The 14,768-nt window shown below is 45.4% G+C and overlaps 2 protein-coding genes across 3 annotated transcripts; both read right to left on the reverse strand.

Moving 5' to 3' along the window:
• Positions 1-364: 364 nt before the first annotated feature.
• pank4 (pantothenate kinase 4 (inactive)) lies at positions 365-12,053 on the reverse strand. Of its 2 annotated transcripts, none has more exons than XM_084706162.1 (19): positions 11,894-12,053; positions 11,492-11,568; positions 11,043-11,251; positions 10,722-10,905; positions 10,512-10,604; positions 9,364-9,517; positions 8,700-8,881; positions 8,452-8,533; positions 7,461-7,561; positions 5,539-5,694; positions 5,143-5,255; positions 4,676-4,763; positions 4,288-4,439; positions 3,872-3,927; positions 3,670-3,719; positions 3,328-3,432; positions 3,082-3,182; positions 2,666-2,734; positions 365-2,440 (listed from the first exon to the last, which is right to left on the reverse strand). In XM_084706162.1, the coding sequence occupies exons 1-19, from the start codon at positions 12,009-12,011 to the stop codon at positions 2,194-2,196; spliced, it is 2,337 nt and encodes a 778-aa protein (XP_084562288.1). In that variant the 5' UTR covers positions 12,012-12,053; the 3' UTR covers positions 365-2,193. The 2 variants fall into 2 exon arrangements, with proteins under 2 accessions (XP_084562288.1, XP_084562287.1); XM_084706161.1 differs by having other exon boundaries at positions 11,486-11,568.
• Positions 12,054-12,658: 605 nt separating this feature from the next.
• LOC146273087 (transcription factor HES-5-like) lies at positions 12,659-13,792 on the reverse strand. The gene is given in 4 exon segments (XM_084705571.1): positions 12,659-13,455; positions 13,458-13,478; positions 13,481-13,595; positions 13,707-13,792. Coding segments are annotated over 4 exon segments (477 nt in total). The 5' UTR covers positions 13,770-13,792; the 3' UTR covers positions 12,659-13,177.
• Between the last annotated feature and the right edge of the window lie 976 nt (positions 13,793-14,768).

The following is a 14,768-nucleotide window of genomic DNA, read 5'->3' on the forward strand; positions in this document are numbered from 1 at the left end:
TAGATATAACAGATCAATATAATTAGCTGTCCGCATTCACAAAAGCATTTGACAAGAAAGGAACATTAAAACTGGAACTAAGGCGCGTTCACATGGTGTCGGCAGGGGTAATGATGAAGAGGCACAGCGGGTTCGTCAGGACCCCCCGCGTGGCACCGTGCTCAATCAGCACATGACTCGCCGATATAGCGCCAACACGGTCGGTGAGCAAACACCTCTGCACTGTGTCTCTTATCTATCGAGGGTGAAGGAGCACTTCATAAAGCGCTTTAAACATGGGTACCGTGCCGGTTTTAGTTATGCCCCGTGATACGAAGACATGTCGCACTCGCCAACAAAAAAAAAACCACACTTCACAGATGTGTAAAATATAGTCACCATTTAATTTAAAGTGATTGTCAGGAGAATAGCATACCTTCCCTACTAAAACTTGCACCATGAGCTCTTACACTAAGTAATGCAAATGAATTATTTACACTTTTATATCACATGTATTTACAAATGATAATACATAATATCACAAATTGAGTCTAAATCAGGCTAAGCTTTGGAAACATATAGCAAGTTAAAAACAACCTTGACTTAAGACACCAAAGCAGGTCCTTGCCCAAGAGAGAAAACTGTGAGGGCTTACATGTACCACAGACCATTTCACACTCCTCCAATGGCACATTTCTCAGTTGCATGTCAATCGGTGTGTGTCATTACTTTTGTGAAATGTTTTTTTTTAAGGATGGAACTTCTCACCTTCATACCTTATCCCCTCCTCATCTCATTACCTTGTCTCCCTTTTACATTTGACCATCAATACTATTACTTGGAAATCCATTCCGGATTATAGTGAGTCAAGTTTGCTTAAAGAAAACAAATTAAAATGTACAGATCAACATAGTGTAATATTAGATGTTATGTTCACAGTCTTGATTCGGAACACCCCTAGAAAGTCAAGCAAACAGTGAATGAAGTACTGGTTGCAGAAAATACAAGTAAAACACTGCCACCTTCTGGAACTCTAATTCACTTTGCTAAAAACAAATTCCCTGATAATGGTATGAATACTTCTGGTCTTGACTTCCAGATCCTCCATTTCCCAGCTATTCTACCTGACTGGGCAGCAACAGACCAAGCAGCCTAATGAGGACTCATTGGTAGACTCCTAATGACACTTGTCAGAATAAAGTAGACAATCCCAGTGTGCTTGTATTTCTCCATTAAATGGAGGACCTAAATGGTGACATTTTGTGCGAGTCACGCTTGCATTGATCACGACAACAACCTGAAGGCACATTAAATGCATTTCGTAAAGGGAAAAAAATAAAGAAAACAAGGAGAAAGAAAAAGAAAAAAAGCTTAGCCAGTGAATTACCCTGGTATCATAACATTCAAGTGAGATCCCCCACCACCACCCTAAACTCCCACACCCACCCACTGTGGCAGAGCAGCGTTGCCATGGGAACCGCTGGGATGCTGATGCGGGACGACGGGGTACTTCGCTGATTACGGATTTTGTTTCCATGAACTGTCTGTCCCTCTTTCGAGCTGGCACGCACGCACGCGCGCACACACACATGCACCCACACACACACACACGCACCTCCAGCAACCACTAACTAACTAACAGTTGGCTTTGGCTGCTTACCTAGGCTATATTCAGGTTGTGGATTAGCCAGAACACTGAAGTTGTTGATGCAAACCATGGTTAACTGTGTATAGGCTCTAGTGAAACCAGATGAAAACACAAAACAATGAGTACAGTTTGACATTAAGAAACATATCCTGTATTAAATCCCTCCGCATGTCCATTGTCCATTGGTTGTTGATAACGCCTGAGCCAGTACCATTCATCAGGTAAATCATAATTTCCTCCAATCATAAACACCAGCAGGACTCCTCCAGCCTGCTCCTAGACACAATTATAGATGTATCTAAAGGTAGCTCCTATAGACTTGTACTCCTCCAGTTGGGCCCATATAGACGTAACCTCCTACAAGTAACTCCTATGAATGTATACAACGATGTGAAGCTGGGATAGAGGTACTTCTTGGAGCATACATCTAACACAGGTGCCCATACCTGATCCTACAGATACACTCCTATAGAAGCTCCTATAGACACAGCATGTATGGTGCATGTCATTTACACTCCTATAGTTGTGTCTGTGGAACCAATCAGCCCGGAGGAGTCCTGGGGAGCTCATGACGGCGTCAGCGCCGTCAACTCCTGGTGAGGTTTCAGGGGCACCTCGTACTTGAACACCACGCTGAAGAGCTTGCCCCCCAGCCGGTCGGCCAGCCACGAGTTCTTGAGGACGGCCATCTTGAGGCTCTCGCAGCTGAGCGAGGCGTAGTAGTTGGTGTGGATGGCGCGGCCCATCCCCTCTATGATCACCAGGTCGGTGTGACGCTCGCGCACAACCATGGCCAGGACCTTGTCCAGACGACTGAGGAGAGACCGGCGAGAGACTCACTCAGGCTCACTAACCTCCACAATTGAGACTAGGGGTTGACGCTAACCAGATTTGAAATGACTATTTGTAACATTGTTTGTTTATTTATTATTATTATTGTAGTGAGTTGTATTGCTGTTATGATTACTGTTGTGATTATTATTCATGCATAGATCCAGGTACAATGCCAGTGGTTATTGCTTGGAGAGGAGAACTGACCTCAAGTCTAGACAGGGAGAGCTGGAGCCACTCTGGACCAAGACAAGCTTGTCCTCCTTGACGGCAGTCCTGACACACACACACACACACACACACACACACACACACACACACACACACACACACACACACACACACACACACACACACACACACACACACACACACACACACACACACACACAGAGGGAGAGGGAGAGGCTAACATCACACATCTCCTTTCAGTATTGCTTCCTCCCTCCTCCCCTCTCCCAGGATTCCATCTAGTCACCTGACTGGCAGGAGCAACCACAGCGTTGGCCACACAGCGCTGAGTGCTTACAACAACTCACTGAATGACAGGGTCCATGCACTGAGCGCTTACAACAACTCACTGAATGACAGGGTCCATGCGCTGAGCGCTTACAACAACTCACTGAATGACAGGGTCCATGGCAGCAATCCTCTCAGTCAGAATCTGCAGTTCACCATTGGTCACGTCATTCAGAGCTGGAGCAGAGTTGCTAGCAAGTACAACCTTTAAAGAAAGAAAGAAGCTTGGAGGTGTTATAATGGAAGTCGTGTTGCTAATCACAGTTGTCAATGAAATATCTTGAGTGAAGGAAGCAGTGTGTGTGTGTGTGTGTGTGTGTCAGGGTTACGGTCCTGGCAGGGATCCCTACCTCTGTTCCTCGAGAGAGGAGCTCTCTGACAAAGGGGAACACCCCCAGAATGATGTCTATCCCACTATTATCTACGAAAAACAAGGCACACTTGTGAGGAGGACCCTGTGGAGAGAGAGCGAGCGTCAGTTAGTTCTCCTTCACCGTTCCCCAGCATTACGCCGACACACATTACACCAGCCTCGCTATCAACTGCACACACGCAAAAAATACTCATCCTCTAAATGTTTTGCAATATGTGATTAATACTTTATATTATATGTTCATTTAAATATATTTTTTGTATTAATTTTTATATATCTATATAATAAATCACACAGCAGAGGCAAGCAGCATTTGTACCTTCAGTCTCTCCAGCCATTGGTCAAAAGCATCAACGAGCCAAGGACGTTCTAGAGAAGGAGGGAGAAAAGGTGTCAGTAGCTGATCCTCCTTTCAGGGCTTTTTCAACGGTGACTAGAGAAAGCCAACTGAATGACAGCAGATTGGTCAAGACAGAATGTTTTTTCACACACGAAGCATTGGAGATAGAGAGGAACAGTACCTTCCAACTGTCGCTTTGCCTGCTCAAAGCCAAACTCTGGATCGGATTCCAGAACGCTGTGGAAACAAGCCAGGGAGTGACAGTGCATGAAAGCGAGAACATCTGCAAAAGCATCATTTGTGTGTAAAAAAAAAAAATACAATCCTAACATCCTTTTAATACAAGTTTTACAATTCTACAAACGGGATGTCACAATTTTATAGTAATACTCGAGACAATGAGACCAGTTTCAGTGAGTGAGTTTCATTGCCCAAAATGACATGCGTTGCACTATGCATGAGACAATAGATCTCTTTGACATTGAGTGTTTTGAAAAACTCTGATCTCGTGACAGTTGTTCTGACCAGGGTTTAGGACCCTGAATCCGAGGCCCCCAGAGTGGCTCCAGGGGGCCCCGTCCTGGCGGCTCCACTCACTCAGACACAGCCTTGGCCCCCCAGTCGAATACGTTCCCCGCTAGCAGGCCCCGGACCAGGGCAAACTGCCTCTGCTCCCAGCTCAGCTGCTCCAGGGAGCTCACGGCCTTCTGGTAGTACTTGAGGGCCATGTCATTCTCCCTCTGCTTAATCTGAGGGGAGAGGAAGTGAAGGAGAGGAGAGAGGAAGGAGAGGAAGTGAAGGAAGGAGAGGAAGTGAAGGAAGGAGAGGAAGAGAAGGAAGGAGAGGAAGTGAAGGAGAGGAAGAAAAGGAGAGGAGCTGAGAAACCAGTCTTGGACACAAACTGACTGAAACGATACCCGAGGAGAAGTACAAGACACACAGGAAGAGAAAACAAGAGAGGCACACGAAGAGACAGCGCTCAGACCTTAGAGTAGGGGTCGGGAAAGTTGAACTCGTTTAAACAGTGTTCTCTTGTGTCTAATAGACTTCTGACAGTGAGGGATCCATAAGCACTAGAAGTGAGAAGAGAAGCACTCTACGTTAGCAAGAAAGAAACACACTCGGAAATACACAAAATAGACACAGACACACACACACGCTATCCTCTAACCACAACTACTCACTTAATAAGCAGTGACAGTCAATTCCTCAACACCCACACATTGCGCAAATTCAGCCTTCATTTGAACATAATCTACATAAGTCTAGATCTAGAGTAGAATTTAGCAATGTTAGATGAATTTAAAAAGATGCACACACACAGTACACACAGAAGATGCTAAAGAGACAGTTACTGAGCTCTAGTCTAGAAGGTTCTAACAGTGCTGTGCAGATATTTGCTCGAGGACCATGACGTGTGTCCTGGCATGTGAAACGGGCTGTTCTCCTTACAAGGGCTGGTGTCGCAGGGTCTGGAGCTTGTGACAGTACTTTTGACGGAACTTCTCCGCCCGCTCCGCGACCTCAGGGAGGTCCGGCTGGCTGGCCACAGCCCTCTTCACCACCTGGAACACAACAAGAAAAAAAAAAAAAGAAAAAAAACAATAAGAGGTTTTCTTCTCTGGGGGTGGGCATTGCTCAGTGGTATAGCACTGGACCGCGGATCACGAGGTCACAGGCTCAAATCCTCCCCTGTACGTTGCTTGGATAAGAGTTAGAGCTGCTAGATAAACATTATTATTCTCTGAGGGTTTAGGTCGGATCCCAGTTGTTGTCGACAGTTCATGGGAGGTCTATATATATATATATATATATCATGGGAGATGAAATCGATGGCAGGTCTCTCACCCCGTCCAGGGCCTCCTGGAAGCAGTAGAGCCAGTACTCCCTGGCCAGGGCGTCCTCCGTCAGGTCCACCGTGTCGGGGATGTAGGAGGACGCATCCTGCAGCAGGGGCAGGTTCACCAGCTGTCGCTCCAGACGGTCCATCTCCAACATATCAAACTGGAGGGAGAGAGAGAGAGAGGGCAGGGAGAGAGGGAGTGAAGGGAGAGAGAGAGGGGGAGGGAAGGGAGAGAGGGAGGGAGGGAGAGGAGAGATAGAGAGGGAGGTAAGGGAGAGATAGAGAGGGAGGGAAGGGAGAGATAGAGAGGGAGGGAAGGGAGAGATAGAGAGGGAGGGAAGGGAGAGAGGGAAGGGAGAGATAGAGAGAGGGAGGGAAGGGAGAGAGGGAGGGAGGGAGGGAAGGGAGAGATAGAGAGAGGGAAGGGAGAGAGGGAGGGAGGGAAGGGAGAGAGGGAGGGAGGGAAGGGAGAGATAGAGAGGGAGGGAAGGGAGAGATAGAGAGGGAAGGGAGAGAGGGAGGGAAGGGAGAGAGGGAGGGAGGGAAGGGAGAGATAGAGAGGGAGGGAAGGGAGAGATAGAGAGGGAGGGAAGGGAGAGAGGGAAGGGAGAGATAGAGAGAGGGAAAGAAACAAAAAGAGAAAAGACAGGAGAAGGTGGGTGAGCGGTCAGTCGTTGTTTCCCTTCACAGGTAAGAGGAAGCCTTTGACACGTTGCACCAAGAACAAAAACCTACAACTTCTTTGTTAATGACAAGATCTCCGAATGGCCTTGAAGTTAGTATAGCAACGAGGTACACAGTTAGTCTAGACACACACACACACCAAGCACAGTGGGCTACATGTCCAGTACTACTAAAGTATGTTGTGTCCTCAACTGAACACCATTCTTTGTTAAGTAGCAGTGTAAAGCAACGTAGTTGATACAAAAAATGATCCGAACAGTGACTTTTAACCACGATACGACCTGAACGGGGAGTTTTGTTTTTGATTTCTGGCACCACTATTATTTTGTCACATCCCACCTTGTTATTATGAGAAACATGTCAATAAACCAGTCCCCAACACATCTCAAAACAACAGCAAGGTCTACGGATCGGACCACTGTCTCTGAGGTCAATCAGATAGGAATCTAAAAGCGGGTTTGCTTTCGAGTCTGGCTGTAAGGGTCAGGACCACTTGTGGAGAGCGCAGGCCTGGAGCTACAGCAGGTTGACAGCACAAGCAATGTCCTGGAGAGCCCCTTTAAACATCCCCGCCCAGGCACAGAGTACTTACTGGAAACTGGAGGAAAGGGGAGGTAATCAAGAGGCAGGAAGATATGGGAGGACAGACAGAAGAAGGGAACATGAAAAACAAAAGAATGTCAGGTTGAAAAGATCGATAAGGAGTACGATCACATTAGGACAACGGCGGTGACATTTCCAGGGTAAAATACCAAGACATTCATCTCAGAAATGGGATGAGAAAAAAAAGAAAGAAAGAGGCAGACTGAAGATGTTGGGAACAGTGAAATGCCACCCAAATGAAACTGCGCTATGTGGGTTAGGAGCGCCATCTTGTGGTGTGGAATAAGACTGACCTACACTGCTCATGCCAATGAAAGCACGCTAACCAACTCCCTATAAACCAATGGAGCGCTCACTCAACTCATTTGTGAGGTTTAGGCATTGTGATGCTAACAATGTGATTCACCAGTTTATTCTCTAATTGATTGAAACCATCGCCATCTGGTCAAATCATCTCAAACATCTGTCCGGTTGAGAGGTGGAGGGTTGCGGGGGTGGGGGGTATAGGTCAGCCAAACGTTCCAACCCTTTCCTCACCAACACATTTCTTCCCGCTCCCCTGGGAAGCTTAAGGCTAACATTTGGCCGGACAGACCGCACGCATCGTCTCTCTCGTGGTGGCGTTTCCGTAGCGACTTACCGTTCCGCTGCGGGCCCTCTGCATGGGGTTGAGGTCTGGAGACACGCTCATCAGCCCAGAGCTGCCCGCGTAGTTCTCCCCCCAGCTGTACAGGTTGGGATCTGCAGCGGCCAAGGAACACACACCAACATGGGGGTCGTCATGACGTCCTCTTTCATGGATACAATGCATTTCATTGGGTCGACACTTTTTGATTTATTTATCCAAAGCAACTTTGCAACACCCGTACGACAGGATAAATATCATGGGAGAAAGAAATCAGGGATTTCTGATATGCTTATCAGTCATATCCTTTGTTCGTGTATGTGTCCCAACTGTTTCCTGTATTGTGTTCTTCACTGAATTTCATACGCCTGTTGGCTGTGGGTTGTCTTGGTTTTCCCTTTCTACTAGAAATGCTGTCCTCTGACCTTCATGCTTCAGGGACCCTCTAGTACCGTTGTGTCTAAACTGGTCATTTTATGTTGAGGTGTTTGTTAAACTTTCTTTCCAATCAGTTGGTAGTCTATTAATGATAAACCCAGAGCCTGAACCTGACAGTCACACTCTCCTAGTGGAGATGGATGATACTGGGAGTCAGATGGCTGAGTGGGTTAGAGAATCGGGCTATTAATCAGAAGGTTGCCGGTTCAATTCCCGGATGTGCGAAATGATGTGTCCTTGGGCAAGGCACTGCACCCTACTTGCCTCAGGGGAATGTCCCTGTACTTACTGTACGTCGCTCTGGATAAGAGGGCCTACTAAATGTAAATGTGTGGAGATGAATGATACTGTCTTCTGCAAACAAGGAGTTGTTTGCCTTCACAGGGGCAATAGAAACCAATAGAGGTCAACAGAAACCCAACACTGGGTGGAATGGGAGCTAGGGTGTTCATCCATTAGGAGACAGCTACTTTACCGATGTAAACAATATGTAAGTATCCAGTCATGTTATCATTATGAGATAGACCTAAAGCTGAGCGCCACCCTCCAGAGCCCCTCCTGGACTTACTGTCTTCCTCTGCTCCTTTGAGAAAAGCCCCGATGGCTCCCAGGTAGCCCTCGTGTCTGAGGAACAGAGCCTGGACTTCGCCCTGTGAAACACACACACACACACACACTCACACACATTAGACTAATTTCCAAGCACTGTCAACAACACACAGCTTGAGCTACACTGACACACACACACACAGTCAGCAAACACACAAACAAACAAACTGGGTGTGTGACCCACGTGAAGCAGGGGCCAGCCCTTGCCTTAGTGAAGAAGTTGATGCTGTAGGTGATGGTGTGCATGGTGACAGGGTGGCCCCGGATGAAGAAGCCTCCAAAGTAAACCCTGGTCAGTTTGTGCAGCTTGGCGTACAGGCAGGCCAGCTGCCCTATGTCGTTGCTGATCATGTGCAGGAGGCTCTTGGCCATGTCCTCTTTAGAGAACTCTGGGACATGCCGTGTTTAAGAACAAAGAGAGATCGTTAGGCCCAATCAAGCGTGCCTTTGAAACTGAGTATTCCGACATTTGGTCGAGAAGGAAAATGATAAGACACAACCAAGCAGAACCCATGTGCTGTGGGTGGAGAATTAGTTTATGTTTTGCAGATTAGGGATTAGTATAACATATTAGGTGTGGAGTAGGTCACTTCATATAAACCATGAACCTACCGAGAGCATGACACAACTTCAGTATATTGCTTTGTGAGGCTTTATGGCACGGTGCCATTTCTGGCTACATTTCTTAACTGTCAGCTACTAAACTAAGGCCACACCGCTAAACTAGGTGGTAGGTCACTCCCAGCTCTAGAGGAATGTACATTGCACAAGCAAACAGATAACACTGTGAGTCATTCAGTCCCTTTTCCTTCCCTGGTTTAAAAAGGCTTACCAAATAGATAACTTCAGACAATTAAGACATGCTAATCACCTTTGTTAGCAGTGGCAGACTTTCCAAAGCTGCTGGCTATAAGGTCTCCAGTCATGCCCAGAGAGCCATAGGATCCCCCATAGATGTCTTTGACCAGCATGTCAACATTGGTGTGCTGCCCCCTGGAGGCCAACTGAAGCAGCTCATCAAATCTCTGCATTAAGGGAAAGGAAATAATGAGTGTTTTGGCCTAGTAGTCTCCTATACTAGGTTCCCACACCTTCTTAAACATAAAATTCAATGTCTTTTCAAGACTTTCCAGGCACAATTCCCTCCAAAACTGCATTATTTGATACACGGATCAAGGTTACATACTGAGAATGTTTATAATGAGAACTAACAGGCTTTACAGAAGCTCCCAGACCAAAATTGAGGAAGAGAGGGAGGCTTGGAATGTGTAAACCCTACTCAGTTGTGCTGTTACAGTGATGACAGACATACTTGGTATTTAGCCTTCTCTAACAGCAAAGCACTTCAATTTATATTCTTGCACAAAACATATAAAATTCCTAGCCTGGCTGCCAGCCCAACTTCTCCCCGCCCACAAAAAAATGTGGTCGGGAAGTTGGGTCTGGAGGATCTGGTATTGGGAAACAACTACAGAAAACCAGAATCTGGGCGTACCAATGAAATTGCCAGGGCGGACTTTAGACGATGATGGACAAATGATCAACAGTAACGTAATCAACAACGTCACGAAAGAGCCCTTGGGTTGAATTTGTTTTGAACAAACAACTTATTACGTTGCTCTGATTGGTTGTAGGTCTATCCAATTGAGCGAAGAGGCATTTGTTTTCCAGGCTCGTTTGAAACATGCCCCGTAGTCAAAGCCCAACGGAGAGTTCTCAGACTCATTCTGACTAGAATTATGAGTATGACAACGTCAGGCTATAAAATTCCAAGCACCCTCAAGGACCTCCTGTCTATTTTCATAATCTTTCAAGGCCGAGATTTTTTTTCTCGCTTTCAAAAAATGTCAAGGATTTCTAGGACCCAACCTTATATAACTGTGGTAACATGATTCTGGAGTGTGGAGTCCGTTGTGCAAATGAAGGCCGATAATAGGTCACAGTAACAGTGGATTTACAATGTTCCACGTACAATGAGGAGCACTGGCTACTGCTAGGAGTGTGAACATGGGTCTTTACCTTTGTTTTGGTGAGAAGAGCTCCCAGGCCCCAGAAGGTTCCGCCACCTATAGAGCTTCCTCCTATACGCTCAAACTTATCCTCAGACTCAACCTGTTCGGGGTGAGAAGTAATCAGGAAAGAATCCCAGCAAGAGAGAAAAGAGAGCAAGAGAAAGACAGTCACAAGAGAAATAACGTGAGTGTGTGACCTGGATGATTAGGCTGTTACCTTGACAATGGACACTCCAGAACCGATGTTGACGAGCAGGTATGGGAAGATGTCCGGGTTGGAGTTCTGGAAGCGGAACTCTGAGTCGGCGTGTTTGGCGTATACGAAGGCCTCGTGAGGGATGTTCCTCAGGACAAAGTTACAGCCCTTGATGAGGCACGTCATCTCATCCTCCTTGTCCACTCTGGCTCACCCAACAGAAGAAAAAGCAGACAGTCATAGTTTGATAGACCAGCCTATCTCACACAAAACAGCAACTCTGTCATACTGATAGAAGGCCACAGTATCAAGAAATACAGGAAGTTCAACTGAATCACCTACTTGAGCTTCAGCTTTTTCTCGATGAGGTCTTTGAACTTGTGTGCCCCTCCACCTGTCGCCTTGATCACCTTGGTGTCTGTGTTAACCAGGTGGTCTTTGATGAAGTCCAGGCAGGTTTCAATGTAGGCATTCTCAAACTTGATGAAGTGAAGGCGAGCCGTGATCTCCTCCTGCACTGAGATCTCGTAGAGTGGGTCTCCGTCTGCTTCCTGGAGGATAACACAACATAGTCACTACTGCAGAGTGGTAGCTGACTAGAACTGCGTGCGCACACTAAATATGAGCGTAGGTCTGTTCTAGATGCATTTATTTATTTAATAAGATTAGCTTTGAGCCCTTAGGAACATGCTAACACGTTACGCAAGTCAGCAATGTCACATAGCCTACTCAAACAGGTGTTTACGTTCGTGACGGGGGAAATGAGGGGGGCATCAGTAGCCTACCTTTACCTTGTGGTCGAATGAGCGAACCTTTGCTACTTTATGTTGAACCGTGGAGTAATACGCCAGCTTGGTCAGCGACCCACCTTCCAAGCAACAAAAAAAAAACAACGTGCGCTGCATTTAACAACTTTGCATTAATATTGGTGCAAGCTGTAGGTGGCTAGCCCTCTACCTCGACATGAAGTAAAGCCAGAGATGGCTCAGCATTGAAATAATGAGCTTCCACGTATCTATGCACATTGGTTTGTAGAGAATTGTACGTTAGCACACTTACACCATGGCTAAGTAACACAAAACATGATTAGTTAGCTAGCTAGATACCAATGCTACCTAGCTAGCTGCAATAACTCGCTACGTTCCACCAGAAACTGTAAGCTAGCAGTTGGAAACAAAGCTGGAGGTACATACCTATGTCTATTGCAAACCTCTTTGCATTTTCCAAATTCCGAAAGATTTCGTCGGGTGGCAGCGTAATGCTTTTATCCATGACTTGATTACTCCTGTCAACTCGTTCACATTCCGCCATGATCAGATCTGCTCTGCTACGGCTGATCGGCTGTGTTCGTGAGTGTGTGCAAGGCTGGGAGTTGGAAGGGAATGGTCCAATCAAAATCAACCCGTACTTCGTGTTCGTTTGCCCAACATCGTTTCTATCGAGGCAAATGTCTTGATACAGAACAGAGTTGAAGTTTTGTCAAATTTACTGTCGTATAATAATATTTCCAAACAAATAGGTTTATATCAGATGCATATTGAATATGTCTATGGATACCCATTATGAATACATCTTGGACTGAAATAACATTTTATGAAGTTCTATAAATAAACAGTTGTGTATGGTATCATGTAGGCCTACCTCATGGTTTCCCATCCTTTTACCTTAATCAGAGAGGAATTGGAACCAAGCAAATTGAACCACGCTCTAGGCCTACATTGGTTGAAATATGTTTTTGTGTATTTTGTTTTAGGATTAAGTGTCACAACAAACTGTTGCCCAGAGACCTTTCTTCTCCAGTGAAAAAATATCGATACAACAACTTGCAAACAACTTCAAGACACACATAGACCTACACTCAGAAGGAAATAATAGTGTGTGTGTGTGTGAGGGGAGGGGGGGGGGGGGGGGAGTATGCAAAACAATCTTCGAATACTGAATATAATTTCAGACAGCTGTTAATTATTCAAACATGAGGATGTACATTTTATATTCATGAGCACACAAATTCCATTGAAATTAAACTTTTCCTTCACAGAAGGGAATTGTTGAGTGTTTAAAACATGGGTTGCTCTAACCCAGTGGTAAGTGATTCTTGTCAATATGACCAGTGTTTCCACAGATTTCAAAATAACAGGTTCTTTGAACAAAATACAACATTGGGCTATGAAGTGAAATCAAATTATGTTCAAAGTCATCATATGGAAGAATCTGCTAATATGCTAGCACAATATCAGTGAAAGATACAGTGACAAAATCATTTCAAAGAGGTTGTTCGAAATATATCAAAACATATATCAACTATTTTTAACTCCCTTTAGAAGTCATTTTAAATGCAATTCCTAACAACTGAATTTACTGGTATGAATCTGAATACCTCATACAATGGAGAACAAATATTTCTTCCTTCACTTATAATCTCGGATTAATTTGATCTCTGACCAAGATGATCAGTTTGCTGTCCAGTCTGTAGGTCTCTACCAGGGCCTCCAGAGGGCGCTATTAACTGGACTTTTCTCTTTACTGATGCTGTGCTTGGTTGGGGAGTTCAGCTGAGGCAGGTCAGTCTCCCTCCTGTTCTTATCAGAGGATGACTGCTGGCTCTGGAAGTGGCTCAGCAGTCTTTTCTGGGACTCTGTCTCCATCTCCTCCTTGGACAGGAAGTGCACCATCTCTTGGACACACCTGGAGTGACCCTGATTGGTTGGTGCAGAGCAGGAAGAGGAGCTGATTGGCTGTCTCATTTTATTGAGGAAACTGTCATCTCAAGGATTTCAACTCCAGCTTAAAGTCAAGCGGCTGGTTGAGGAGTTCTGGACCCAGGATAGACTTGAGCTGCTCAATGCTGCTGTTGATACGATCTCTACGTAACTTCTCCACCTGTGGCTTTCTTAGCTGGAAAAGAAAGAGAGGAAACACATTAATAACCTGATTCTGGAGTGTAACATGAATAACATTACTATTTAGCAGTTGATGTAAGTCTGTGACATTGGGTCTTCAATTTACCTTGTTGTTGAGAGTCAGGTGCTCCTCAGAGTAGGTTCTTGCTGAAGTGACTGTAGGAGTCATGGCTGGATCTCTGTGTTGTAGAGTTCTCTGTGTAGAGTGAATCTGATTTCTACTGGTTTGATACCTCCTATATATAGTCCCGCATCTCCATATGAATGTGTGAGTCTTGGGCTGGTTGGAGTTTCTCACAGTCTGCAGCCAATGGGAGAGCTTGGGAGGACAATAGTCACATCTCAGGGGAGCAGGTGGAGGGCTGGGGGGGTGATGGAGAGAGACTCACAGAGCGCTGTGTGGATCTGGGAAAGTGGTGACCCTGTAAAGAGATCAGATCTGCTGCCTGATGTTGGGATCAATGACTCTGACAGAGCACACGCTCATCATCTCAACACACACGTGTGATACTGGCTCAGCTCCTTTACATGAGATCGTACAGTGTAACCTGATCATCAGATATGAAAATCATAAAAAATGGACACATCATTGATAAAGTCACATATTTTACTATCTTGGTAAACTTATTTTGACATTAAAAAGTTCTGTAAACCATGTGATTCAGACAGTATGTTTAAATTAAAAAATATTATTTATCTGAAGTCAGGTGGCTGAGCAGTTAGGGAATCGGCTAGTAATCAGAAGAATGCCAGTTTGATTCCCAGACGTGCAAAATGACGTTGTGTCCTTGGGCAAGGCACTTCACCCTACTTGCCTAGGGGGAATGTCCCTGTACTTACTGTAAGTCGCTCTGGATAAGAGTGTCTGCTAAATGTCTAAATGTAAAATGCTTGGACATAAAAGACGAGATACATTTCATTTATGTAATGATTTAAAATTAATCTAAGAAGCTTGTGTAGTCAATATGAGTTTAGTCCATTTAAGTAAGAGGTCTCTAAACTCTTTAAGATTGTTTATTTTCAGGGAGGTATTAGCCATCTTGAGGTCCAGATGTAGCAGATGTGTTGAGTGTCTTGTAGTTTGAGTAGAGAACTGCTCTGAGTTTCCCACACTGAGTCCTGTGTCCTGTGGTCAATGAACTACAAAAGAGATTCAGGACACTGAATG

The sequence above is a fragment of the Hypomesus nipponensis genome, chromosome 9, assembly GCF_054491055.1.
Source record: "Hypomesus nipponensis isolate SF chromosome 9, ASM5449105v1, whole genome shotgun sequence".
Classification (NCBI taxonomy): Eukaryota; Metazoa; Chordata; class Actinopteri; order Osmeriformes; family Osmeridae; genus Hypomesus; species Hypomesus nipponensis.